The sequence below is a fragment of the Phacochoerus africanus genome, chromosome 11 (genome assembly GCF_016906955.1).
Source record: "Phacochoerus africanus isolate WHEZ1 chromosome 11, ROS_Pafr_v1, whole genome shotgun sequence".
Classification (NCBI taxonomy): domain Eukaryota; kingdom Metazoa; phylum Chordata; class Mammalia; order Artiodactyla; family Suidae; genus Phacochoerus; species Phacochoerus africanus.
Genome location: NC_062554.1, coordinates 138281212 through 138306702, shown reverse-complemented (window position 1 = coordinate 138306702; position 25491 = coordinate 138281212). Strand labels below are relative to the sequence as shown.

The 25491-nt window shown below is 49.1% G+C and overlaps 1 protein-coding gene across 1 annotated transcript; it reads right to left on the bottom strand.

Moving 5' to 3' along the window:
• Positions 1 to 486: 486 nt before the first annotated feature.
• VSTM2A (V-set and transmembrane domain containing 2A) lies at positions 487 to 23911 on the bottom strand. The gene is made up of 5 exons (XM_047754176.1): positions 23833 to 23911; positions 21850 to 22016; positions 20718 to 20768; positions 17716 to 18052; positions 487 to 563 (listed from the first exon to the last, which is right to left on the bottom strand). The coding sequence occupies exons 1-5, from the start codon at positions 23909 to 23911 to the stop codon at positions 487 to 489; spliced, it is 711 nt and encodes a 236-aa protein (XP_047610132.1).
• Between the last annotated feature and the right edge of the window lie 1580 nt (positions 23912 to 25491).

Sequence of the window (25491 nt, the reverse complement as noted above, 5' to 3'; positions counted from 1 at the left end):
GCAAACCGGGGGGTGTGTTTGACGATTGTTTATGTTCTGTAGCCTTTCGATGTCTGCTTACTTCCTGCAGATACCGGGTCTTTTGGTAGGAAATCAGCGGGATCTGTCGGAAATATTCCCTCTACCAAGGAGAGTCAGGCCAACCCCTGAGCAGTCAGTGAGATGATGCTTTGAGTAGGCGAAAGAAAAGGGAAAAAAATAGATCTTGCTATTAGGAAACGTCCTATCCCTTGACACTAATTCTCTTGAAATGAAAGATCTGTGATTTGCCCAAGAAAATGATATGAACAAAGCGTGAGATAACCTCTTCGTTTACGCTTCCGAAAGCAGGCGCTCCGTGTGTAGGTAATTAGAGAAGTACAGTGGGTGCAGAGTGGTGCTTGGAGTTTAGGGTCAACTTTGCTGTCCGCTCCGTAGATTTTACAGGCGATTTGCTCTTTGCTTTAAGAAGAGAAAGTGATATTGGAAAAAAGTCAGCACTTTAGACTAAAGCAAAGCACCCTTCACAAAGCCACAAACAAGAAGCAGGACAGAAAGTCCATGGCTTGTAGCCATCCTCGCACCTGCGGAAGAAGTTATAAGATATTCGCTCATCTCCAGGATTTCCAACGCTCCTTATTAGGCTGTTTTAAACACATACACATAGATATTTAATTAGCTCGCCAGCTTGGCTCTGGTGCTCATGAGTGTCTTGGCATGCACTGCAAATAACAACACATACAGAGTATTTCAGTCCCAGGAAGTGGTCTTGTTGGCTTTGTCTGCTTTCAAAACATGCCGTCCCACGGTCGGGAACACCTTCTCCCTCAAGTAATGCTCTGAGGATCACGCCCTATAGTCATTTGCTGGTTCCTATATTGGGGTGTAAAGACACCCCCCCCCACCCCAGCTTCACCGCCTAAGCAGAAAGCCCCAAACCAAGAGCAGCCGGCGGGCTTCTCAGGGGCCAGGAGAAGGGGGCCAGGAACGGGCGGACGGGGGCATTTGCTTTTAGAGGAAGAGCTTTCTCACATTTTATCCCTGAAATCTGCGTAAAGTTAGAGCCATAGCAAAAATTGCACTTTTTTGAACGAGCTCTGAGACTCCATAACGGAGAGAATTCAATTGTATTTTTGGCATTTTTCTAGGCAGATTTTATCCAGTAATCTACAAATGATATATTTAATACCTTTATTAGTAAGAAAACAAAAATGTGATGACCCTTAAGGCATTTCTTTTCTTTCTTTTTAATTCAAGGAAGGTTAAAAAGGTTTGAAGGAGGTGAGGGTAGGAAAATTCAATATTTTAGCCAAATCATGTTCAGGCCTGTCCTGGCAAAGATAGAAACCGAGGTGAAAACACACGCTCTCAAAAAAGTCACTGTCGTGTAAATGCTCAGGCTTCTAAAGGGCCGTTTAGCAGATTCAGGTTCCTGCTTTTGGTGAGATGACGTTAGCATTGTCACCGATTGATTTGCCTTCCTTCAGAAGGCGAATCTTGTACTTAACCCAGAAACCGAATGACTGATGACCCGGAGGTTAGCGGCGGGTCTCTGGGGAGGATGGCTTCACTCGAGTTGGGTGACAAGGTTCAAAAATGCAAAAGCAACAGGAGTGCCCACGCATAAGTACAAAGATCATGCAAAGAAAATACATACAATCTACGGAGGACCGCTAGCCTTAGAGTTTTCCAGAATGAACTATGTGCTCTTGTTACCTTTTGAAGAGATATGCTTTGACATGGATTCATTTAATTTAAAAAAAAGAAAAAAAAAATAACACGGCTCCTTAAATTGCCAACAGAACTTGACCCAAAGTGTGTCTGATATTGAATAAAGGTTTTAGAAATGCTAAAAACAATAAAAACCAAGGAAAATGATTCAAAAAAGATATTTTGTGAAATTAATGGTTTCCTTTTCCATCACGAGCGTTGCCAGTGGGCTCCAAGCTGCTGCAACCGCATCACACAGCTTGACCCACCTTCCCAGAAGCCTGATCCCACTGCTCCTGAAGGAAGCAGCTACCTCATCCTGACCCAACATTTCCTATCATACTGCGTCCAGTATGTGCAAGTTAAAACAAGATTCACACGAGCGGTATGACTGGCAACAAACCCGATTACACACTGTAAAGAGTACTTTGAGTTTAAAATTCTGAATGGCTATCAGACATGCGTTAGACCATCACGACACAGCATTTTTTTCAGATAGTTTATCTTTCACCCACTCCAGGCAGGTGCATTTCCTAGCATGTTTTTAATTAAATGAAATTTATTTCTGTCAAGCCAATTATATTTTCTTCCCCTGTACAGTAAGTTCTAAAACAAATCTCTTTTGTCGTTAAGTCACTGATTGTTTCTCTCTTCTTTCTAGGTTTCATTTATGTCTGGAATAAAAAGATGTGTGCTCCTTTCATTCCTATAATCCCCAGACTTTCCAAAGTGAAATTAGGAGTTCCCTGGTGGCCTAGTGTTTAAGGATCTGGTATTGTCACTACTGTGGCACGGGTCCGACCCCTGGCCCAGGAACATCTGCATGCTGCAGGCAGGACCAAAAACTGCTATAATCTGTCCTGTGTAATTTGAACAAATAAGCATTGTAGTTGATTTCATCCAGATGGACACTCCTCTGAAGGTAACCTTATTGTTTATCAAACATACTAGGGTCCATTCTAGAGAAAATTAATTTTTTTTTTTGTAAAATGCAAATTTTGGCCACTTGTTATGCTCTACGCTTGTTTTTTTGCAATAGAAATACTTTACTTTTATGAAGTAAGATTCAGACTTGCCACCAGGAGCCCCGAGTTCTAATTTCCTCTGTAGCCACTCACTTCTGAAATCCCAAATAAGGTATTTCTTTCTTTCCTGTTTTATGAAATGAGCATAATAATTGTGGTGTATTATTGTTTTGAGTGTGTGTTTTCCTATCAGTGTGCCAGGCCCAGTGTTTGGTCCTCTGCTTTGCTTGGTGTGGTTTCTCCTGCTCCAGGCGCGGGCCCAGCAGGGTAACCTGCTCCCCCACTAAGATGCCCACGAAGTCTTGCCCACGGATAACCTGCGTTCCGTTGCATCTGTGGTACGCTCCTCCTCTGACCTGCAGTGGCGTCTGTTGAGTCTCTCCTAAGGGCCTTGGCGCGGCTGTTACCTTGGCTCATAAACCCACCATATCCATACCTTTCCTCAAGCTCTTTAAGGATGAAACGCGTGATTTTTTTTATTACTCTCAAAATTTAAAACAATGTTTTGAGTTTTTGGACTTTTGCCCCCAACACAAAATACCATGTGAAGAAGAAAGGGAGATGCCACGGGATCTACATGACGGGCAGGGAGTGTGAGAGGGTTGGCTCCACGAGGAGGAGCCCAGCAGAACCCAGACTTTTCCCTCCGACTCATAACGTGCTTTCATGACTCCTTCGACGTCTGCTTAACAGTGTCGCCCGCCTCTGCCTCTGCGCCCCAGGTCTTCCCCGGGGCTCCCTCAGGCGTGATCTCCCCGCTGGGGGGTGGGTCATGGGGGCGTTTTCTCCGCTTTGCAAATGGAAACGTCTAAGAGGTCTTCTTAGGAGTCTGACGAGCACAGATGCGCAGCCTGCATTTTCAGCCCCGGGATGTGGGCGAGCAAGCGTCGCTTGCGGGCGTCTGTGACACAGGAGAGTTTGGCCGCGGAGCAGTGTGAAGAAAAGCCTCAAATCCTTCATCGCGCTGCGTGTTACTGTCACTTTAGAGAATACAGAAGCGCCGTCTATTTCTTAGGTGAAGCAAAATGCAAAGCAGTCACAGCCTTAGACAGGGTGGGGACGTTTCATCCTCAGTGTCCACCACCGCCCCTCCGTCACCGCAGGCTTCCCGCCTGCTTGGCCGGCGCGGTCCCCAGCCTGGAGAGCCGGCCGCCCGCATCCCTCTGCAGGACGAAGACCTGGGCTCCCCGTCGGCACCTTCCTTTCCGATGGCTCCGTGTGCATGGCCGACCCCTTCCTGCATCTACCGGCCGGATGGCAAAGCTGCCTCTTCTCTGCATCAGTCCTGCACGTGGCTGCCACGGAGGCTCCACGTTCTGCGTCTCAGGGACGAAGGCCCACGCGTGCCCCGCACGCCCTGTCCTGGTTCCTCCTCTCGCCAACCTCCCGAGGAAACCTGCCATCAGGAGAGGGACCCTGTCCTGGAAGCCCTTGCCCCGGTTACCTGGCGAGCGGGCAGTGCAGCAGAGGTAATAGGAGAAACAGCGATGCAGTCGGGTGGGCTCAGCCTGGACATGCTGCCTTCTGACACTCCCTGAGGCAGACAGCCTGCCCCCCCTCCCCATCCGAGCAACCTACACCACAGCTCATGGCAATGCCGGATCCTTAACCCACTGAGTGAGGCCAGGAATCGAACCTGCAACCTCACGGTTCCTAGTTGGATTCGTTTCCACTGCGCCATGACGGGAACTCCCTATTTTCAGACTTTTAATGCCAGAAAAAGACCAAACCGATGCTCAAGGTGCCACCATCAGGCAGTGACAGGAAAAGACACCCGGAGCTCTAGGCCACCAGGAAGCTCATCAGAAGAGGACCCGGGTGTTTAATTCAAAGGAAGTGAGAGTGTTGACACAACCATGCAGACAGTTCTTCCCATCTGCCACAGCTCCTCGAATACCTTTTGCTCCTGGTGCAACTATTTGGCGATGAGCCCCGCTCTTGCTTCACGTGGGGACGGGTCCCATTCGGGGCACCGGCCTACGGCTTCAGGTACAATTCTCAGAGGTTTTTCGCTTCTCTTCTTGCTTGCGGGTCTGAGGGGGTTAAAAGGAGGAAGAAAAGAGAAAGGACACGCTCCCTCGCCTGCTGTGGCTCGGGGTCTGCCTCCAGAATCTTTAGTTCGTAAAGTGGATATTGGTGATGCTTATCATATGAGCAAACCCGAACATGGAACTGTGGCAACAAACGCTGTCTTGCCTGAAGAGGCCGGGCTCGTACAGAGACCACTGTCCCTTGCAGCTCAAGGGATGGACGGCCTTGGACGCACCTCTCGCTTATTACAGACGCCGGGTTTAAGGTGTGAAGACAGCTGTGTGGGAAAACGTGAGCTCGCTTCTAATGCGGTTTTTATTCAGGTTTGCCCAGACTAAATCATGACTTAAGGGAAAGGTCAAATAACAGGATGATTTTAATCCAGTAATTTTTTGAAAAGAGTATCTTTTTATTAGATTCTTATGGGTCCGGTGCCAATTTCTTCCAGAAATCCTTTTTTTTTTTTTTTTTTTTTTAAGAAACACGCTTCATTTTGACCTAGTACCTAAATCGCCTATTTTTCCCAGGCACATGGGCAACGGCTGTTTAAATTCCCTTTCCTGCTCTCCTTCAGCCCGCAGAGACGCCTCTCCTCCGGTTATGAGGCCTCTTACTGTAGCCGAGGGAGAGGAGTGTGGCGCCCATGTATGCAGGATAGGGACAAGGTGACACGGCGGTGACATGCCATTCACAGAACGTGCCAGACTTTCTTGCTTGCAGCTAACCCCTGCTGGCTTTCAGGGTCAGGGACTCGAGAATGGACACACAACAGTGAGGCTGCCCCTGCCTGCAAAGGCCACGGTGCATCTTCCCAGAGCATCTTTGAAGCACCGTCAGAGAGCATCATCGAAATCTCCTCGTCCAAGTCGGAAGTGATCTGGGTGCGGGCGGGGCGATGATCAGCAGCAGCTCCTGCTTCTTTCCCTCTGACCGTGGTCCCCGAGGCCGCCAGGATCACCTTGCTGATTAAGGAACTGGAGCTGAGACGGGATGCAAGCAAGCTCACGTTTGCTCAGCGAGGAGGTGGCGGCGCTGAGACTCAGAACCCGTCCCGTCCGTCGCCACAGACTGATTCACATCATAGTTTCAGCTGGAAATGCCTCCTCCTACGAACTCTACGCTTCCTCAAGTCCGCCCACTAGAAATACACGGATGGAGGACAACGTGAGAAAAAGAATGCGTGTGTGTTGAGTGTGTGTGTGTGCGCGCGCGCGCGCGCACGCAACCGGGTCCCTTTGCTGGACAGTAGAAAATTGACAGAACACTGTAAACTAACTATAACAACAACAAAAATCATGTTTAAAAAAGAGAGAAATACATGGGAAAATGAGTGGCCTTAACAAAATGGGAGAACAACATAAATTCATGGAAAAGTAAATATTTTCAAACAATTACGTTTAGTACTTCACATATTCAGGAACTGCCTTACTGCATATACATAAGGCTGATTTATTATTAGCGCTACATTTACCGGTGTATAAACAAAAATGCTTGAAACTATTTGCTCACGGAACCTAAATATGCCTCCTGCATGTATGTTTTCGTTATTCTTAGCGGCAGTACCTGCGGCCTGCCAAGTTCCCGGGCCGGGCACAGAACCCCCGCCACAGCAGTGACCTGAGCGGCTGCTCTGACGCCACGGCTGAGCCGCACGGGAGCTCCTCTGCTCTCACTGTTACTTAGCAACTCTCCTTCACAACGGGAAGGCAGACATTCACCCTTGCCCTGTTGGATGACCACAGGCGGCACACGAGGGCCTGCACACACGTGTGGCCGTGCTGCCCACACCGCTGTTTAAACCTCAAGTTCGTCCGAGGGCTGGAGTTAGCACCGTCCAGTCGGGGCGCGGGGCAGAGGGAGCTGAGGACAGCGGTCCCAGCGGGATGGTTCCGCTGGGGGCTGTGACCCGGAGCACATTTCCCACGGCAGGCAGGACACTTGTCTCCAGGAAGGAACCCTAAAAAGTGCTCCCGGCTGTTGTCATCTGCTTTAGTTCAAGCACCGAGAGTTGAACCTGTGCTGGGCCTTTTCGACGTATGTAGGATTCTGCAGAAAGGCTCGCAGACTTTTTTCAAGCATGTGTCATAGGAAATAAAACGTAATTATCATTTATAAATCTTCTAGTGTGTTGCTCTTCCCTGGTTCCCCCAGGCGCTGCTCACCACTTTGGTCTCCCTCCAAATTGGGAAAAATGACTGCATGACATTTGATTTATGGACTTTCTATGTGCTTGATTTATTTAATCAATGTAAATCTATCAAGGTCACACCGATTATATTTAGAAATGCAGAATCAGTAATCTGGTCAGATTCTTCACCCAGCTCCTGGGAAATAGGACATAGGGTTCTTAACTTCCGTGCTACCACAGCCGTTTCTGAGTTCACCGCTCTCCCAGCCGGGCTTTAAATACACACATACGCATGTGCATACGCATGTCGGTATATTTCTAACCGGCCATGAGCTTCACACTCTCACGCCTTTATTTCACTTAACCTTCCTTCGTTTATTTGTTGAATATTTATTTATTTATTAGATTGCTTTCTCTCAGGAGCTGCCATTGGCCTATTTTTAAATTGGGGAAATTTATTTATTTATTTTGCTTTTCAGGGCTGCCACACAGCATATGGAGGTTCCCAAGCTAGGGGTTGAAACAGAGCTGTGGCCGCCAGCCTACACCACAGCCACAGCCACAGCAGTACAGGATCTGAGCCACATCTGCGGCCTACACTGCAGCTTTCAGGAACGCTGGATCCTTAACCCACTGAGCAAGGCCAGGGATTGAACCTGTGTCCTCACGGACGCTAGTCAGATTCGTTAACCGCTGAGCCATGATGGGAACTCCCTAAATTTGGGGAATTTAATATAATTTTTTTCTTATAACAAAAGTAATAGATTATCAATGTACAAATGGTATCCATACAAACAATAAAATAATTAAAAATGGTCAAGTTATCATGACTTTTGATGTGCATTTTCACAGAGTTCTTACTTTTTTCTACGCAGGTACCTCAGATAGATTTATAATGTAGTATCTCGTATCCTATATCTTTTCCACCTTCTATTCTATGTTGGTTCTTTTCTAATTTCATTAAGCATTCTTTGAAAACAGGATTCTAGAGAGAGCTTACTACTCATGGTAAGGTTTTGCCATGTTCATGGGGACATAGGGCTGCTCCTTGGTCACGTGATTTTTCTGGCACTGGGCAGACCCCTGGGAAGCAGCCTGCACTTGGGCCTGGGTGGCCTCGCTCCTGACCTCCTTGGAACCGCCTCCCAGGAGCATCGTCCAGGGACAATCGCAAGCCCTAGGGCTGATCTTTCCTGCCAACTTCCCTCCAGAAGGGACGTGCCAACTCGCCCTGCAAATAATGCAGCAGCAGAGTGCCAAGTCACTGTAACCTTGAGGATGCACGCTCTTCTTATTGCCAAGATTGTTTGTGTCAAATCTGTAAAAAAACGACTAGGGTTTTGACTGGGACTGCATCAAGTCTACAGATATTTAGAAAAACCTGACATATTTACAGCATATCTAAAAACATGCATCTCAAAGCAGCATATCGGAGTTCCCGTTGTGGCTCAGCAGAAACGAATCTGACTGGCATCCATGAAGATGCAGGTTCGATTCCTGGCCTCGCTCAGTGGGTTAAGGATCCAGTGTTGCCATGAGCTGTGATATAGGTCACAGACGTGGCTCGGATCCTGCGTTGCTGTGGCTCTGGTGCAGGCCAGCACCTGCAGCTCCAATTCCACCCCTAGCCTGGGAACCTCCATATGCCGAGGGTGTAGCCCTAAAAATACACACACACACACGCTAAATAAATAAATAAAGCAGCATATTTACTCATTTATTCAAACCTAAACTTTTACCAAGTATTCTAATGGCTTTCATCTTTATACTATTTGTTATTGTCTTTTTTAAAAAATTAGGTATTTTATACATTTTCCTTGCTATATTGAGAATTATACTCTGTGCCATAAATATTTTCTGTGTGACCACTGCTGTCCTACGGAGACCTGGTTTAAGTTTACATTTTCTTTTCTTTTTTTTTTTTTGTCTTTTCTAGGGCCTCACCTGCTGCATATGGAGGTTCCCAGGCTAGGGGTCTAATCGGAGCTACGGCTGCTGGCCTACACCACAGCCACAGCAACTCAGGATCCGAGCCTTGTCTGTGACCTACACCATAGCTCACAGCAATGCTGGATCCTTAACCCGCTGAGTGAGGCCAGGGATCGAACCCACAACTTCATGGTTCCTAGTCAGATTCATTTCTGCTGCGCCACGACGGGAACTCTGAATTTACATCTTTATCTCGTTTTGTCAATATAATGTGATCACTTTTGATATCTCTGTCATTTGGAGCGGATTACATAACCATGGCGTCTGTAAAACTCAGATTCCCTTCTTTTCCTGAGTGTCAGACACAAATATTTCCTTATCTGCTCTATCACTTATGAATTACATGAATGAATTAAATGAATGTTCTAAATTATTTATAGTACAATGTTATTTTCATTCGATTATTTTGCAACTTTAAATTTTCAAAGTCTCAGGCTTCTGATTTTATGCTAAACTTCCTATGTTGAATTTTCTTTTCTGTTTAGCTCCTTAATTAACTGAAGTTCATTTGGATATGACCATACATTGTAACAATACATTTCTTTTTGTTATTTATTAGTGAAATAAATCATTCTATCATGATTATATTTTTGAGTTCATCAGATGGTCTTTGATTTGACTGTTTTTAGACCTATAGCCACACTTGTTTTCATTCATCTCTCTTCATGTTGATGTCCCTTTGCTGCCCTCTGACCCCATGGTTATGTAATAATACACCCTCGTAGGTAAAGGGGGCGACCCCTAACACATCCCAAGCTCACTCACCCGGCAGGTTTCCTCGACCTGGCATTTACAATAGTCATGTCACTTACGGCAAAAACGACCCTTGGGGCACATGTGTTGCTACCTCAGTCTTCCAGAAGAAGAGTCTGAGGTTCAGAGAGGTTTGCATGCAGCTCATTAAACAAGCTGGTAGAGAGAATCTAGGCAAGACCTCTATCCGTCTCCGTGCACAAACTACACCGTTCTTACTAGCGGACTCCGAACCCGCTTTGTTTTTCTCTCTTTTTAAAGCTTTTAATACTAGTCTCACTTGTGTATGTTTTTAGGTATATCCATAACCAGTGACTGAAAAATTCCGAGGGTCTTTTTGGAAAGCTTGAATTGAATTAAGATGACAGCCAGTGTGAATAGTTCAGCTCACAAAGATACGTCCTTTATTTGGTCACACAAAGTCCTAAAAATCCTTTGGAAGTGTATTATTATTTTTTACCGATAAGTTAGCCATTTAGTTCCAACTTTGGGCAAGACAGCTGGTGGCTAATATGGCATAGTTACGTACAGGACAGTTTATCACTGGTTAATGGCCTTGGGACGGAAGAAAAAAGGAAGCCCTGAGATTATGAGCAAGAAACCACTCTTCCTTCTTTAGCTCATAGCCCAGCCACTGCCCCCCAGGAAGGCACTCGTCCTGCCAGGTCATGTTTACTCTCAACGAATCCTTGCTGGAGTCATAATACACAGGCCGGGCACTAGGAGTCATTAATACAGCAGCCAGCCACTTCCCAACGCTGTCAGTGCCGTGCTCTCTACGGCCATAACTTCACTTAATCCTACAAACTCTCTGAGTTCCTATTTAATAAATGAGGAAGGCGAGGTTTACAGCTGTGACTGATGCCGATGAGACGTGAGAGCAAGTCTCTTGACTGTGCTCTGAGTGGCAGCAGCATTCCTTGGCGAAGGAACCCTTGCCTTCCTTTTTTCTTGTCGGATGCCTGCTTCTTTTTGTTGCCAAGACTCAGCCTCTGTCCACTGGCGCCAAATAGAAACATGGGCACAGAGCTTTGGGTGAAGGAGAAAAAAATAGCTGTGTGGCTGAGCAGGGCCCTGTGGGGCTCCCGGGCACAGAAGCCTTTCTGTGTCCCCACTTCTCGTTTTAGGGCCTGGGCCTCATTCAGCCTCCATCAGGGAAGGGAGGGGATGCAGAGACCAGGGAGGAACAGTTAAGACACAACAGGGCAGCCTTGGGGCAGGGTCCTGGTTCCCCCAAGGGACACGCATAATGACACAGGCACATCTTCTACACCTAAGAGGCAAGCGATATCTCTCACGCTTCTCAGAAATGGATCATTTAGACACAGCCGAGCAGCCAGGAACCCTCCTCTGCCTCTGCCCCGTTTCACTGCACCCTCCGCACAACCGCCCATAAGCTAAAGAAGAGGAGCCCTGAGCACAACTGCCTGCGGGTCCAAGATTATAAGCACATGAAGTTTTTTTTCTGAGGGCTTTCCTAGATTGCCCTACTCTCTGGTCAATACGCCCTTTGCTCACGTATTTTTATTTTAGGAAAAATCGAGATACGACAGCCCAGAGGATGGCCAGGGTCACGCTGAGATCTCCAGACGCCAAACCTCAACGACCACAGATTCCTCCAAAGACAGAGGAAGGCAGATCTGCCCTCAGCCCTGACTCTTATTCGGAATCCTGGTTTTCTCCTGTTCCCTGTCAAAGTCCCCGCAGTTCTTCCCAGTGGAGGACACGGTCTGGAAGAGGCATCAGACTTCTGTGGCCCCCCGTGCCTGGCAAAGCGGTGAAAGTGAGCTTGCGTCTCCTTCACCCAAAACGGTCTCCACGTTGCTCTTCGGCACCGGTGGACAGAGGCCAGGTTTCGGCAACACTGCGGCCAACAGAGTGAGGTCTTTCCAGCAACGTCTCAACCCTCTGGTCATCTACCCAGAAAACTGCTCCTCTAGCCGCCTCCTGGAATCTCAAGGATCATGAAACCATTTGAGACAAGACTGCACAGCGCTGGCCAATTCTGCTCCGGGTCTGCTCAGCCACAGCGCTCCCAGGGGCCGAGGGGAAACCTGAAGGCATCTCAGGGCGGCCTCGCGGGGGAAAACCCTTCGGCAGGCCGGGAGCCTTGGAGTTACAGGACCCGCTTGGTTATGGAATTTCCACGAGTTACCCAGCCAGACACAGCTGTAGCACATTTCTTGGCCTGTGTCCTCCAAAGCATTGCCTCAAATCCATTTTTCATCTTAGTTATAGATGCTTGATGTACAAAGCAGCTATTTAACTGATAGGATTACAACGATCAAATCAATTTAACCTGTGTGAGCAGCCAAGTTGGATCACTGAAACCAAAATCAACACTGAGGCCTGGACGGCAGCACGGCTCCACCTGGACGCGGGCTCCATGTCCTGTATTTTCCATCGGGAGGCAGTCCTGGGAGCCCCTCGGCCCTGCCTCTGGCAGCTCTCAGAGCTGCCGTAAGGCCCTTCCTGCTCACTCTGGCCATGGGAATGCTGCCGCATTTATCAGCTGCAGAGGGGGCTCCTGGAGCCTCGGCTTCTAACAGCTGTGGCAGCAGCTGCCTCTCACCACTCAGGTTCACGTCCGTGTTGGAAACGCACTAATCGCATTTCTGAGTTCAGACAGTCAGTATTCCCGCTGAGTGACCACACGCAGAAACACGACTGCACCTCAGCCGCGCCAGTCAGTCTCATAAGGGCCAGCCCCCATCACAGGCGTGAAGAGAACAATGCTGGACAAATAACAACAACGGCAAAAGACCCGTTTCTTAAAAAGCATTTTGTAGCATCATGGACGCACACACATCTCATAGCAAAGAATAAAGAAGTTTTTTCTCTTACCCACAAGGCCTTTTTAGAAATAACCATACTCATAATCGACTGCCCATAAAAACGTGTATTTCGGTTCTAGACGTGGAGATTTTGATTCAGTAGGTACAGAGGGGAGCCCTGGGATAAGAATTTTTCACAAGCTCCCTGGTAAGTCTGGCACAGGATATCTGAACTACATAATTTGAGAACCACTGTTTAGGCATCTTGATCATTTTTGGAATAGCGGCACTATTGTCTATTTATGCAAATATAATTATAAGCAAAAGAAGATAAAAGCAAAGCTATGCTGGCTCTCTCTCTCCTTTTTCTCCCCAGACCTGAGCCTCACTTGCTCTGGGCCCTCCTGAGGAATAAAAGGGAATCCATGATCTTTGTAGCCAGTGCTTATCTTTAGGGGGAGCACCTCCCTGCTGAGTCTGAGTCTGGACTTTCCCAGAACTGGGACTTTCGGCATTCAAAGGAGGAGAGTGCCAGGGAAAAATCACTACCACACAGAGGAGACACAGCGAGGGCTTCCAGGTTAAGGGCAAACAAACTGCCCTGAAGACCTGAATGAGCCAACAGCAGAGTCGAAGACAATAGGAGAAAGCTTTATAAAAGAATTTGCATCTGAGTAGGAACTCTGCAAAGTCGGTAAGACCCACGCAAAGAAAACAGAATTTGCAAAAGCGCAGAGGTGAGACACAACTGCGAACACCCAAGAAACAGCCATTTGGAAGACTGGGTAAGATTAGGAAATCTGGTAAACAGGGCTGGAAATTAGGCCCTGGAAGTTAGTGATGGTGCTTTGGAAATGCTAATTATTTAATACTTATTCTGCAGAGCTCTGTTCCACGTATTGCAATTGAAACAGGTGAAATACAAGCTCGGACTAGAGGAAGGAAGAGAAGGGCCTGTGTTGAGAAGTAAGGCAGTGTTGGTGGAACAGAAGCGATGCATTTGGTCAAGGACATTTACAGAGACAGAGCGAATGGCCAATGCCTTGTGGCACCTGACAGAGGAAGATGAGACAGGAGCAGATTAAATGTCGTCTCCAGACCCGGGTGCGAGGACGGCATCACCTCCGCCAGCACCAAAGGAAGGACATTGCCTTTTGGTGAGAAAGCTAAGGCCATAAACTTGATTTTGAATATTGGGGCTTAGGGGGCTGATTTGCATGTTTATTGCTGTGACACAAGCCACCCTAAAACCGAAGGCCTCCAAACAACGATGAATTGCTCTCTGTCCGGAGTCTGGCGCTGGGGTGCGCGGGCAGCCGGGCTGGGGGCCAAGGACGGGCTCAGGGCAGCGGCGCGGGGTCCTCGGGGGTCCGCTCCCAGGAGGCCACAGCGGAAGCTGCCTGTCCCCGGCAGGGCAGTGCTGGAACTGCCGGTGGGTCCCAGGCCAGGCTCCGAGCGCGCGCAGGAGGTGCCGCGTGTTGCTGCCTGGGGTCCGCAGCGTCCTGGGCTCTGGGCTACACACGTGGGGAGAGGTCCTGGGACAACGGCGAGCCTCTGTCTGGCTCTTCGGAAAGAAATCAGAATCAGAACCGACCCGGGCCGGAACCGCGCCGTCGCCTAAGCACTTGACAGCGGCTGAAACCGCGGAAACGCAGGAGCTGCTGAGGCGCCGGGAAAGGGAGAAGAACCTCATCGAAGAAGGACTTTAGGAGAAGCCACCAGAAACACTCAGGGCCAGTTAGGAGGCGCCCCCGGGGAGCGGCGGCGAGGACCCCACGACGGGCCCTTCCCAGGAGGGGAGACGCAAGGTGCAGGTGGGCGCAGGGGCGCTGAGGAGGGGGAACCTCTGCCGGGAGACCCGGGTGGGGGGACCCTGGGGCTGTGGCGGCCAGGCTGGGCCTGGGGCGCTTGTCTCAGTTCAGTTGGCTTTGCCCGCACGACGAGGGGAGCGGCCCGGAGAAGGGGACAAAGAGGCCAACAAAGGAAGGAAACGGCGAGGGCGTCCGCGTGGCTGGAGGGGTCGTTTGACTTCTGCGGGGAGTGGATGTGCCCCCGAGACACAGAGAAACAAGCAGAGAGCCGTGTAGTCTATTGAGGTGTTTGGGGCTGTGGCAGAGCCTCCGTCAAGCCTGGGTGGAAGAGGGAACTCAACGGTTGCTGCCCAATGGGCAGCCATCATCCTGAGAACACCTGTAGGGCGCTTGGGCAACGTTAGCTGCCAGTGCAGACGACTGGCCAGAGTTCCAAAGAGTTCAAGAACAGAAATGGTTAAGGGATCGCCAAAGCCGAGTTTTGTGTATCTGCTCGCTTTATCATTTTTCTTCATTATTATCATTTTTCTTCAAACGGGGGTAGAATTAATAGACTCTACCAAGAGCTATCGGAAAGATAGATCCAGAGGGGACAGTCCGCATGCACACTAACTTTTAGAAAAATATCGGGAAAAAATATAGGGCTAGCTGTATTACACAGGAGTTAAATGTTTTCTTTATCTTGCATTATATAAATGGTCATAGATTGTTTTTCCGTCTTTTTTTTTTTCGCCTAAATGTATGCTTTAGGAAAACTGGTTCATTCTATGACATGTTTATACATAGAGTTATGTGTATACATAGTTATTTTCAGCTAATACTTTTTCTTCATGGAGACAGAAATTCTTTGACAGAAAAGAGCATGAATTAGGAGTTGAGTGCTTCGATCTACATAGTTTAGTCAAGGAAGTCAAAGGCTATGATGAAGATCAAAGGCCCACAGACCAGCCTTTGGCAACAGCTGGTAACACAGTGTCCTATACACCACAGATGAGGCACAAAGTAACAAAAGGCTAGGACAGCTCTTGGCCTGTAAAGGCAAGATGTTCATTTTTGTGTCTTTATCATGTCTTGCCTTTAAAAGCATAAGAAAAGAAAGATGCATGATCAGTGGAATGTACAGATACTTCGTTTTTTCGCAAATGAAAACATAAAAAAATATAAACTCTTCGAAAGGAGGAAGGATGTCTTCCATTTTTGTGTCTCAGTGCCTGGCATATAAGCTCTTAAAAGGATGGAGAGTGAAGAAATGAGTGAATAAATGAAGCATGGGTGTTGAAATCAGCTTTATTTGAATATAATGTGAAAAATGATAAAGTGAAATCAGAAATCAGGATGTGAATATTACATTAAATTGGATATTATGTCAATATCCATCCCAAATGCTGCACTTTATGCAATAATATGCCAAAAGCACAGCAATGTAACACAGGACTAAAATGGGTGGCCGGGGCACCCCAGCTTCGGAACGAGCAGTTAGAAAATGTTGTTAAGTGCAGGCAAGATATTCTCCAGTATATTCACTGGTGGAAAAAATAGAAATGAAAACTTTGGATGTGTTTCAGATGAATCCTTGCTCTAGCAGATAAAGTTTAGCGAACATGGCTTTGAATGGATGCAGGCTTCCATGAGTCAGCAACCTGTCTCCTTTCACACTTCCTCGTGAACAAGCCGGGAGGGAGGCCGGTGCTGAGGCGGAAAATGAGCAGTGACTTTTATTTGAAGATGGTCGGGAGATATGCAGCGTTTACCACTTAGCACCCATCACAAGACTAAGAAAGAGACAGCCAATAAAATATTTTTAAAGGCCATCAGTCCAAAACATAAAACGTTAAGAAATAGAACATTTCATTCTATGCTTAGACTCCTTCACTTGGAAAAGGGACTATCTGTCCGATTCCACAGAACCGAATTATGATTTCTACGCAGGCCCATAATTTCACTTCTGTGATTTGGAGTTCTCACCAATTAGGCTGTAACCTGCCTGCTGAGGGTTCTCGGTAACTTGGCATGTGGTGTCTGGCTGCTTCTCCTGATGGCATGGAAGGGAGGGGGCAAGGTCTCCAAAGATGTAAAATCTTGACCAAAATGACCAAATAATGGCTACGAAAGGATAACATATATATATGTAAATATATATACATACACATACACAAACGTGTGTGTGTGTGTGTGTGTGTACGCACATACATATTCTAGCTGTGGATTTTTTCCTTTGGGAAACAAAAGAGATGATAAACAGGAAAATGAGGCCAAGGTGCACAAATTCGGCCTCAGGGAGGCGAAACTCTGTCAGGGAGACTGACTGAAGCTGCTGGGAGTAAGGCGCGACGGGACAGCTGCTCAACTGCACTTAAAGGCAGCGCAAACCCAGAGGGACCCTCGGTCAAGCCCAGGATACGTCATCTCCATTAGCACGGGAAGCCTAAGGGTGGCATGTTAAAAACGTCGTTTACGAGCAAGGATTTAAAGATACAGATATAGAAGATGTAGATCGATATATAGATAATATCTTTAAATATGCATAAAGTACATATAAAGATATATCTTTAATATAAAACATACTTCTCTATATAATTTAAATGTATAAAGATTTACATACTGATGTCAACTCGTCCTGACGAAATGACTAGATTTTTTCAAATGTAGTGGCTGTAAAGATCTCAATGCTAGCAATGTAATTTTCTATTACCAACAGTAGTAGCAGTAATTCTTCAATGATAAACTACTTTATAGTTGTTATTTTCCCTTTAGGAAAAGCTTGACCAATGATACATTATGCTCCCTCCCCTCCGTCCTGTAAGATTATGACATGAAGCATTGGAGCGAAACCGGGACAGCCTGGGCTGGTGAGTGCCCTGCTAACCCAGAACCGAGGGGAAAAGGTCAACGAGTTTCCACCAGCGGCCCGAGCGCATGACTTAGCGCTACTCAGAACAGCTGGGCTTGTACAGCTGGCTTGGGAACCGCGGCCCTCGGCTTTACGTGGGCAGAAAGTCACGGCCACCAGAGCCACCCCAGCTCCGCACCTCTCACCGCCCTGCATCCCCTCTCTTCCTCCCCGCTCACAGGCCGCTCGAGTTTCTCCTTCAAAATCGGAGGCCCTTGGAAACTAGGCCTGCTTAAAGCGGGGGGTCCCTGAAAATGCGGTGTGTCTCTTTCATTTACATGTTGATTAAGTCTCTTCATTTGGGTCATTATCCGTACATAACTCTGGACAGAAAATGAACATGCATGTATAATGCAGCCACACACCTCACCATTTATTGTGCTTGTGACGTGGCAACACAGAGGAAAAGAGAGGTCCAGCTCAGGCCCACGGACAGGAGGCACTGCCAGCGGCTGAGGGGCCATGCACGGCCTCCGGGAAAGGCCAGCCTGTCTCCCTGGGCTCATGGCTCAGCCTGTTCCACCTGAACTAGGGCTCCAATTTTTAAAAAGCACCAGACATCAGGCTGCCTGCTCTGCCTAGCCTCCTGGGGCGGGTTCGTGAGTGGTAAAACGGGTTTCCATACCTGATTGTGGACTTTGTTTGGGGATTTTGGCTACCGCTTGAGGGCTGGACGTGGAGATCGCCGGCTGGTTGGCAGAGCTGTGGACACCGCTGGGAGCGGCCGCGGAGACGTTCTTGCGAGGCTTCATATCTTGCAGCCACATAGGCGAGGCCTCGAAGGCCTGCATCCTGCGATTGTGGCTGTTGGCGTTGACCTTCAGGTAGGCCTGGGCTTTGTGTTCCTGAAGCTCCCCGTAGTTGGCGTCAGTCACCCTGCACTCGTACAGGCCCTCGTCCTTTCTCCTCACTTTGGAAATCTGAAGCTTGTGAGAGATGTCGTTGCCTTGGACTTTCACTGTCTGAAAAACGGCAGGTGGAAAACACAGCGCTATGTCACGGGAGTTGGATCCCACACCGCGTCCTGAGCTCACTGATGCTGGAAGATGGAAGGGTCTTAATGGCCTCACGGCCACAGCTTTGCTTTGCCAGCAGTCCGAGCCGGAGATCCTATTTCTCCTGTCCTACTAACACCTGCATCCGCAAGATCTCGGGAGCATCCGTTCAACCCAGCCAGGGCCAGATGCCGGCAGGCGCGGGGCTGCCGCGCGCGCGCGTCCCAGGCTCTGGGGCCGCTCTGCCACCTTGCAGGTTCAGAGGAAGGAAGCGCAGCCTAGGAGGGCCCAGGGCACCGTACATACGGCCTCTTCCCTCACTCGGGCTGCAGCCCCGAGAGCCCACGACTGTGCTGTCGTCACGACCGAGTTTGCGTGGGGCTGCTTTTATCCCCACTTTGAGGTGATCTCTAAGAGTACCGACAAGATGGATGGAGCTAGGAAGCATCTTTTTCTCCAAGTTTTGGCACAGTCTGACCTATTGGCTTGGGGTGGCCTGCCCCCGGGTGGAACCCCTGGGTTTCGCCGGGTCCGCTGCTACCGGACCGTCCCCTCCCAGCAGTTAAATACGGGTTTGATTTTCAAAATGGAAACCGACTCTCTTATTCTAGGAACTTTCATGCCAAACTGATAGCAAGATTATATATAAGATTATGTACACTGCATAGAATTCTATACGCTTTGTCGTAGATGTATATTTTCATAAGCACCTTTATCAGCGCATCTGGGTTTGATGTACATCAGATATTACCTATGATTTCCTAAGACAGTCAGGATTTAAGGATTTGGATGATTTCAAAACACAGAGAAAAGAAGTGAGAAGAAGGCCTAAAGTTATTCTGTGACGGGCCGTCGCCTTTACAAATGGCCAATGATAATGAAGCAAACTTGGGAAGTGTTTTTATAGAATTGTATATGCAAATAGTTTCCAATATCTGACCCACAACCATGACATACATTTATGTATATGAAATTTACATATGACTATTACTACTACTACAAAAATATTGCAAATCTATAGTTTCAGTGGTATTTTCAGCGGAGTCTCCTGATAGAGTTTGGGGTAGTCAGGGTGCTCATGTTATTATTGCCCATTTTACAGGAGAGTAAATGGAGGCTTAGGGGTTTGGGTCAGTGATTTTCAACATTGACTATGCATGAGAATCAGCTGAGGAGCTTCAGAAAATGCTCTCGTTTGGATTACTGCAGAAACATCATCTGCATCTCTAGGGAGCAAAGCTCACATCAGTAGCTCTCCTGGGAATTCTAAATTAAGTGCTGGTTTAGGACATCAGCCCAAGGTCACACCGTGGGTAACCTGGGAACACCCTGCCCTCTATCTCAGTTTGTGTCTAGAACCCTATGCAGTTTCCTAGATTATGTGAACTCCGGGCATAATGATGCCAGCACTTGTGTGCATGGCTGCACATCTGACTGCATGCCTCTGCAGCTCAAGATGCATGAGGCTGCCTTGACACTGGTCTTGGGAGGATCAGGACACGGGTAAAGGATGACAGGGAAACAGTAAACAACCAATCTGTCTCATTACATGTGTGTATGGAAAATGAAATGTTTACGTAAAACATGTTGAGTTACAAAGCTCTTCTAGCACTAGAAACAAGTTTCTATGATGTAAGGATAACTGAAAAGAAATATTCTAAAAAGTCATTGAGCTCATGAATTTGGAGTTTCTGGTTTATCTCTTATTTTGTTTGACATTTTCTTCCATGTTGAGATTATGCTTTTAGACTTGAGAATTTGATTTCATTAGTACAATATATTTTTAGACTTTTAGTTATAATGTACCCTCAATCTTATACCACTATATGCTCTTATAATAGCTTCAGAATAAATTTTCTTTTGAAATGTAGGTCATTGGATTTTTAGATTCTTTATGTATATTTCTAGTAATGGAAACTTGTTTACTCTTTATCAACAAGCTGAGCAGTCCTATTAATATAAAGTGATCCTATATGACTTCATCTGAGGTATACTAAAAAGATTTTTTTTCTGATGTCACACACAACTATGAAAAGCAATAACCAACAGAGTAGAAATACATTTCTGCCTTTTCCATAGGTTAACTTCCTCCAGTAAAGTTTTTATACTTCTAGCTTTATATGTGCATGAATCTGAACACTGGCATTGCATATGTTCCATGCATTATGAATGACAGTGAAAGTTGCGTTGTTTTCATTATAACTTGAACACCCTGTTGGATGCTTTAATTTTTTTCTGCCTGGGAAGATCTTCGTGTCAGTTTTACTTGCTATTGAAGGATAATTATTGGTATGATTTTTGAATGGATATTAGCATTGCAGCTCTTTACTCTTAAGAGTTATGAAGCTGCTAATAAGAGAGAGAAAAAAGTGTCACATGCCTCTTTGGGTGGCAAAATGATTATCTAGTATTGTTCAAATATTCACGTCATTAAGATAAATAATTTTATTGTGTGAATTCTAAGTTGGCTTCAATGTGCATGTGCCTGGTGAGGTAAGGCAGAGACAATGCGCTCTAGTCCTTCCTATGCAAGTGGCCTTTTTTAGGGACAGTGAGTCAAAGGGCTTTTGAACACCCGAATTCACTAACTGGTGCCCCCGGGCAGGCGGGCAGCTATCAAGGTGACACTCACGCTGATCTTGGTCCCTTCGCCTTCGGGGTCCCGGTCCGGCAGCAGCTCCGCCTGCGGGGGGAACGGGGACGTTCAGACCCGGCCGGGACCGAGCCCTCAGCCCTCGGTGGTGCAAACCTAGAGGGAGGGGCGCTGCCCCGGGGAGTGGGGGGCGGCGGTGCGGGTAGAGAGACCCCGGGGACCACGCTGGAGCTCCGGAGGGCGGGGACTCGGAGGGTGGGGCTTCGGAGGGCGGGGAGTCGGGGGTGGAGCTCTGGGGCCGGGACGCGGGAGGGGCGGGGACTCCGCGAGGACAAGCACCAACTCCGGCGACCGCGACACGGGATGTCGCGGGTCTGCGTTCTGCGTTCGGGTCCGTCCCCGGGGCGCGCGGAAGTCTGGCGGACGGGACTCTACGTCTTCCCCGGCCCGCCTCCCCTCTCCGCCGCCCCTTCCGCAGACTTTCTCTCGCCCCCGCACGTCCGCAGCCCTTTTTGCAGAACTGCCTCCAATTTCCATTCAGACCCTCGCTTCCCCGCCGCTCCGCTCCCCTCCCCTGCCCGGCTCCCTCCCCGCTCGGTCTCCCGGGGTCCCTCCTCGCTCCCCATTCCTGTTTCTCCTCTCTCCCCCCCGCCCGCCTCCCTTCGTCCCCCACTTACGTCTCTCCCCCCGCGCTCCCTCTCCCCTCCCCTCCCCTGCGTCTCCCCTCCTCCTCTCCTCCTCCGCACCGGCTCCCCTTCCTCACCGTCTCTCTCCTTCCCTTTCCCTCCCGCTTAAGGCCGAGGAGAGAGGAGCTGACGGGGATGGAACTGGGGGTGATGGAAATAGCGACAGAATTCCTGTCCCCCACTCCGCCGTCCCCAAGGGGGCAGCGAGGGTCCAGGGTTGTAGCAACACAGCGATGCCATCGCGGACAGCTGACAATGACCTGCACTAAAAGAATGCCATTCCTATTTTTTTAACGTGCTGTCACCAGTACACACAGCTCCCCCGCCCCGCCCTGGCACCCCTAGGCGTCATCCTCACTGCGAGAGCCAGGGAGGCCCCCGGGGGCGCCCAGGCACCATCTTGCCCCGACTCTGGCTGGACACGGTCTGAGTCAGTGGGACGGACGCGAAGGGGGTGGGGGGATGCGGGCGACGCGACTCGCTACCTGTGCCCCGGGCACGTCGGCCCCGGGCTCCAGGTGCTCCGGCCCCCGCAGGAACCACCACTGGATCTCCAGGTACACCGAGGCGGAGCCGCTCTGGAAAGCGCAGGACATCTCCACGTTCTGGCCCTCGGCTGCCGTCACGTTCCGCGGAAACTCGGTAAATTTTGCTGCAAAACAGAAACGCACCCTTTTGGAACACCCCGGCCATTCTTGCCAGTGCCACTTGAGACTTCATTTTCCTTGGACTTAAAAAAAAAAAAAAAAAAAAAAAAAAGGAACAACCCTCCCTCTGTGACATCCCGGCCTTGGCCTGGCTCGCCAACCCCTTTCCTTTGCCTCCTTCCTGTCTTATTTTAGGTGTCTTGCTCAAATCGTGTTGTTGTTGAGCAAGTCCGGAGAAAGGAAAAGGTTAACAAGCTTGCCAAGAACTCCCCTCTGTTCGCCAAGCTGCCCACGGTTAGCTACAAATACCTTTTGTCAGATTGCAGTATCCCCCAAACTTACTGAGGAAATCAGTGAAGTACGTTTTAGAAAAATCTGTCAGGCTGATATATGAGGGTAGCTTATTGCTTCCAAGTTTCTAAACAATCTGTGACTAACTGGATGTTTCATGTAGGAGGTCTGAGTATCTGTCCAAGTGCACGTTCCTGATGCATCACAACAATTATGTGCAGTTGTGATTCAAAGGCTACAGCAGGGGAACAAGTTGCACACTTTCTAAGCTGTGCATATTTCTTTCTTTCCAAATTAACCTTCATGGTTGTTCCCACCAAGCCATCGTATTGTACATTGTCACACACCAAGGGAGGTAAGAGCCGGACACCTGGGCTTGGTTCAGATAAAGGATCATTCTGAAGTCACCGGAGAGATTTTTTTCCAGCCTTTTCATGACAAATCTTGACGCTGCTAGTTCGCAAGATTCATGGAGTCATGGTGAAACTCACAGAAATAAGATGTTCCCTCTTGCCCAAAGGCACTTCTCTAACAAGGCACGCTTTGGATGGTGGTTCTCGGCCTGTCTGAGGGACACTCTGCGAAGAGCTGCTGATCCCTCCAAGTCTTGGAGAGATCTGGCGGACAGAAGTGCACATTCACCATGCACACTCGTGGGGAGGGGGACTGCGGGGTCTGCCTGGCTGACTGGAGGGGATGCACTTTGCCCCCACGGTCTAAATCCAGGCACCATCAGTGTCTCTTTGCAAAAATTTTGTAAAATCCCAACGTGCTCTCTATTGAAACTGAACTGTATTGATACTTAGAGGAAATGGGAGGTGTTAAGAAGACATTCTGATCTGAAAGGATTTTTCTGTGCAAGCTGGAAGGCAGAGTCCCTGGCGTTTCTGCTTGCAGAAGTGATGCAGTCTTCTGGCAGCAGGGATGTGATCTGTTCATGGTGCTGAAATGATCACTGCAGCCTGCGAAGTCCTGAACAACTGGATTCAGCAGGCTGCTGCTGTTTGTAAAGCAAGTCGTGCCTTTTCCTGGGTCCTCAGAGGAGTCTGTCCTTTGATAAACACACATGCAAACGAAGTCACAAGGACCCAGAAAAAGGAAACTCTAAGCCCATCCTGCCTACCTCGAGGAGGAGGGCTGGCCATGGAGAGTCCCCCATCCCCAGCTCCGTTTGTTTGCGATGGTTATGCATGCACGAGTGGTTACCCTGTGCGTGCACACACACCGAAGGGGCGCGCGCGCACACACACACATACACACACTCACACACTCCTAACCCTGTGTGTGTGCTCGCTGAGGAACCCACCTCGTGTCAGGCACCCAACTAGATTTGCTCGCTGAAATCCAGCAGGGCTGCTGTTTAATAAACTTTAAAGAGAAATGCCACCCAGAACAAGGCTCCTCTGTTCCTCGCTAGGAACCGCACCACATCTGCCTGGCCGTTCTCTGAACATAGAGAACACACACACACACACACACACACACACAGCGCGCAAGCAAATGCATATTTGCCAATGGGCACAGACTTACCTTGAGAAGAAAGCCCTTGCTGCACATATAAAACGGAAAAGAAAACAAATCCAACATACGCCAAAAAGGTCCCCATCATTCCGGGGGGGGGGGGGGTCACATCAGTGTCGCCAACAGCCAAAAAGCCCTACGAGAAAGGAACGCCACCGTGTCTCCGGCTCCGTCTCAGCGCCGGGGGCGCGGCGCGGCGAGCACCCCGCGGCTCGCAGCGCGGACTGGCTCTGGGGAGCGGGCGCGGGCGCGGGCGCGGGAGCCGGCGGTGCGGTCGCGGGCTCACCCCGGGCTCGGCTCGGGCGGCGGCGCGTGCACACCCGGATCGCGGCGCGGGCAGTGCCTGGGCAGTGCCTGGCCGCTCGGCCGCCCGCCTTCCGCTTCCTGCAGCGGGGCCGGCGTCAGCCCGCGGCGCGGGGCGCGGGGCGCGGGAACGGGCGCGGGGCGGGGGCGCGCGGGCTCGCGCCGGCTCCCCTCTCTCCGCCGCGGCGCCGTTAACTCCGTGCGCGCCGGGTCGGCGGCTCGGGCTGCGCTCGGCGCCCGGGGAGCGGCGGCACCATCCTCCCCGGGCCGCGTCCTCCGCGCGGACTGCCTCGCGCCGGGCCGACTGCGGTGCGCGGCTGCGGGCGGCCGGGGCTGCGGCCGGGGGAGGCGGGGGCCGGGCTTTGCTGAGGACGCCGGGGGCGGGATGGGGTGAAAGGCACGGCGCTGGGGCGACGAAGCCAGCCATTGGAGGGAGATGTCGCTTAACCAGTTATTAGCTGCTTTAACTGAATGATCGCGGGCTAGTATTTCACACGAATTTATGGCTGAGCAGCCTACGGCGCAAGCGAAGCAGCGCGTGCAAGGACCGTACCACTCTGCGCATGAAGAGAGAAAAAAAGTGCAGAAAGTCACGTATTGAGAGAATTTTCCAGAAGGAAGAGCCAGAGCACGATTACTTGTATTTTTTATTTTATTTGTTCAAATTCGTACACCCCCTGCCTTTCCTACCTGCATCTCGCGTGTGTTTTGGAGGGGGGAGGAGTTTCGAACATCGTTGCAGGGTCTGTTTTTGCTTCGCTGATTTGCTTTTCTTTTGGGTAACGCAGTAATGGTCCCCGGAGATTATATTAATAAGGAACATTGTTTTAGGAACAGAAAGCGCGGTGAGTTTTAGAATTTGGAGCAGATCTAGCTGTCTAAGCTGGAGAAGATTTCAGACGTATATTCTGTGTCTCACGAAGACTCTAAAACCAGGATCATCACCTTACAGACGCTCTTTGTCCACGTGAGGTCCAACTCTGAGTGAATTTAAATCTTTTTAACAAAGTTAAAATCCTTTGCCATCTAAGCACAGACCCAGGTATTTTATTCCCACCATGACGTTTATGCAAATCTACCACAAATCTCCCGTGTTACTTGGAACTAGGACTCAGGGTTAACGGTGCTGTTGGGAAACCAATGCAGTATATGCATTTTCATCTATTGCTAAAAAATTTGTAGTTGGCTAATTCCTTCTCTGACCAGAAAAAAAAATACTGTTACATTTTAAAACCACTGATCCTTCTACAGCTGAATACAGCAGTAGTGATCAGAAAACTGGGCATCATAACTTACCGATATCATTATTTTCTGAAGATGTGCTTGTTTTTCACTGTGGTGAGGGGCAGAATATGAAATTTGGGG

What these genes read in the sequence shown, in the direction of transcription:
- VSTM2A (XM_047754176.1), bottom strand. Translation starts at nt 23,911, where the DNA reads ATGATGGGGACCTTTTTGGCGTATGTTGGATTTGTTTTCTTTTCCGTT. An exon ending in CCGACGTGCCCGGGGCACAG is followed by an intron (nt 20,769 to 21,849) that starts GTAGCGAGTCGC and finishes TTCCCCCCGCAG; the next exon opens with GCGGAGCTGCTGCCGGACCG. An exon ending in GCGAAGGGACCAAGATCAGC is followed by an intron (nt 18,053 to 20,717) that starts GTGAGTGTCACC and finishes GCCGTTTTTCAG; the next exon opens with ACAGTGAAAGTCCAAGGCAA.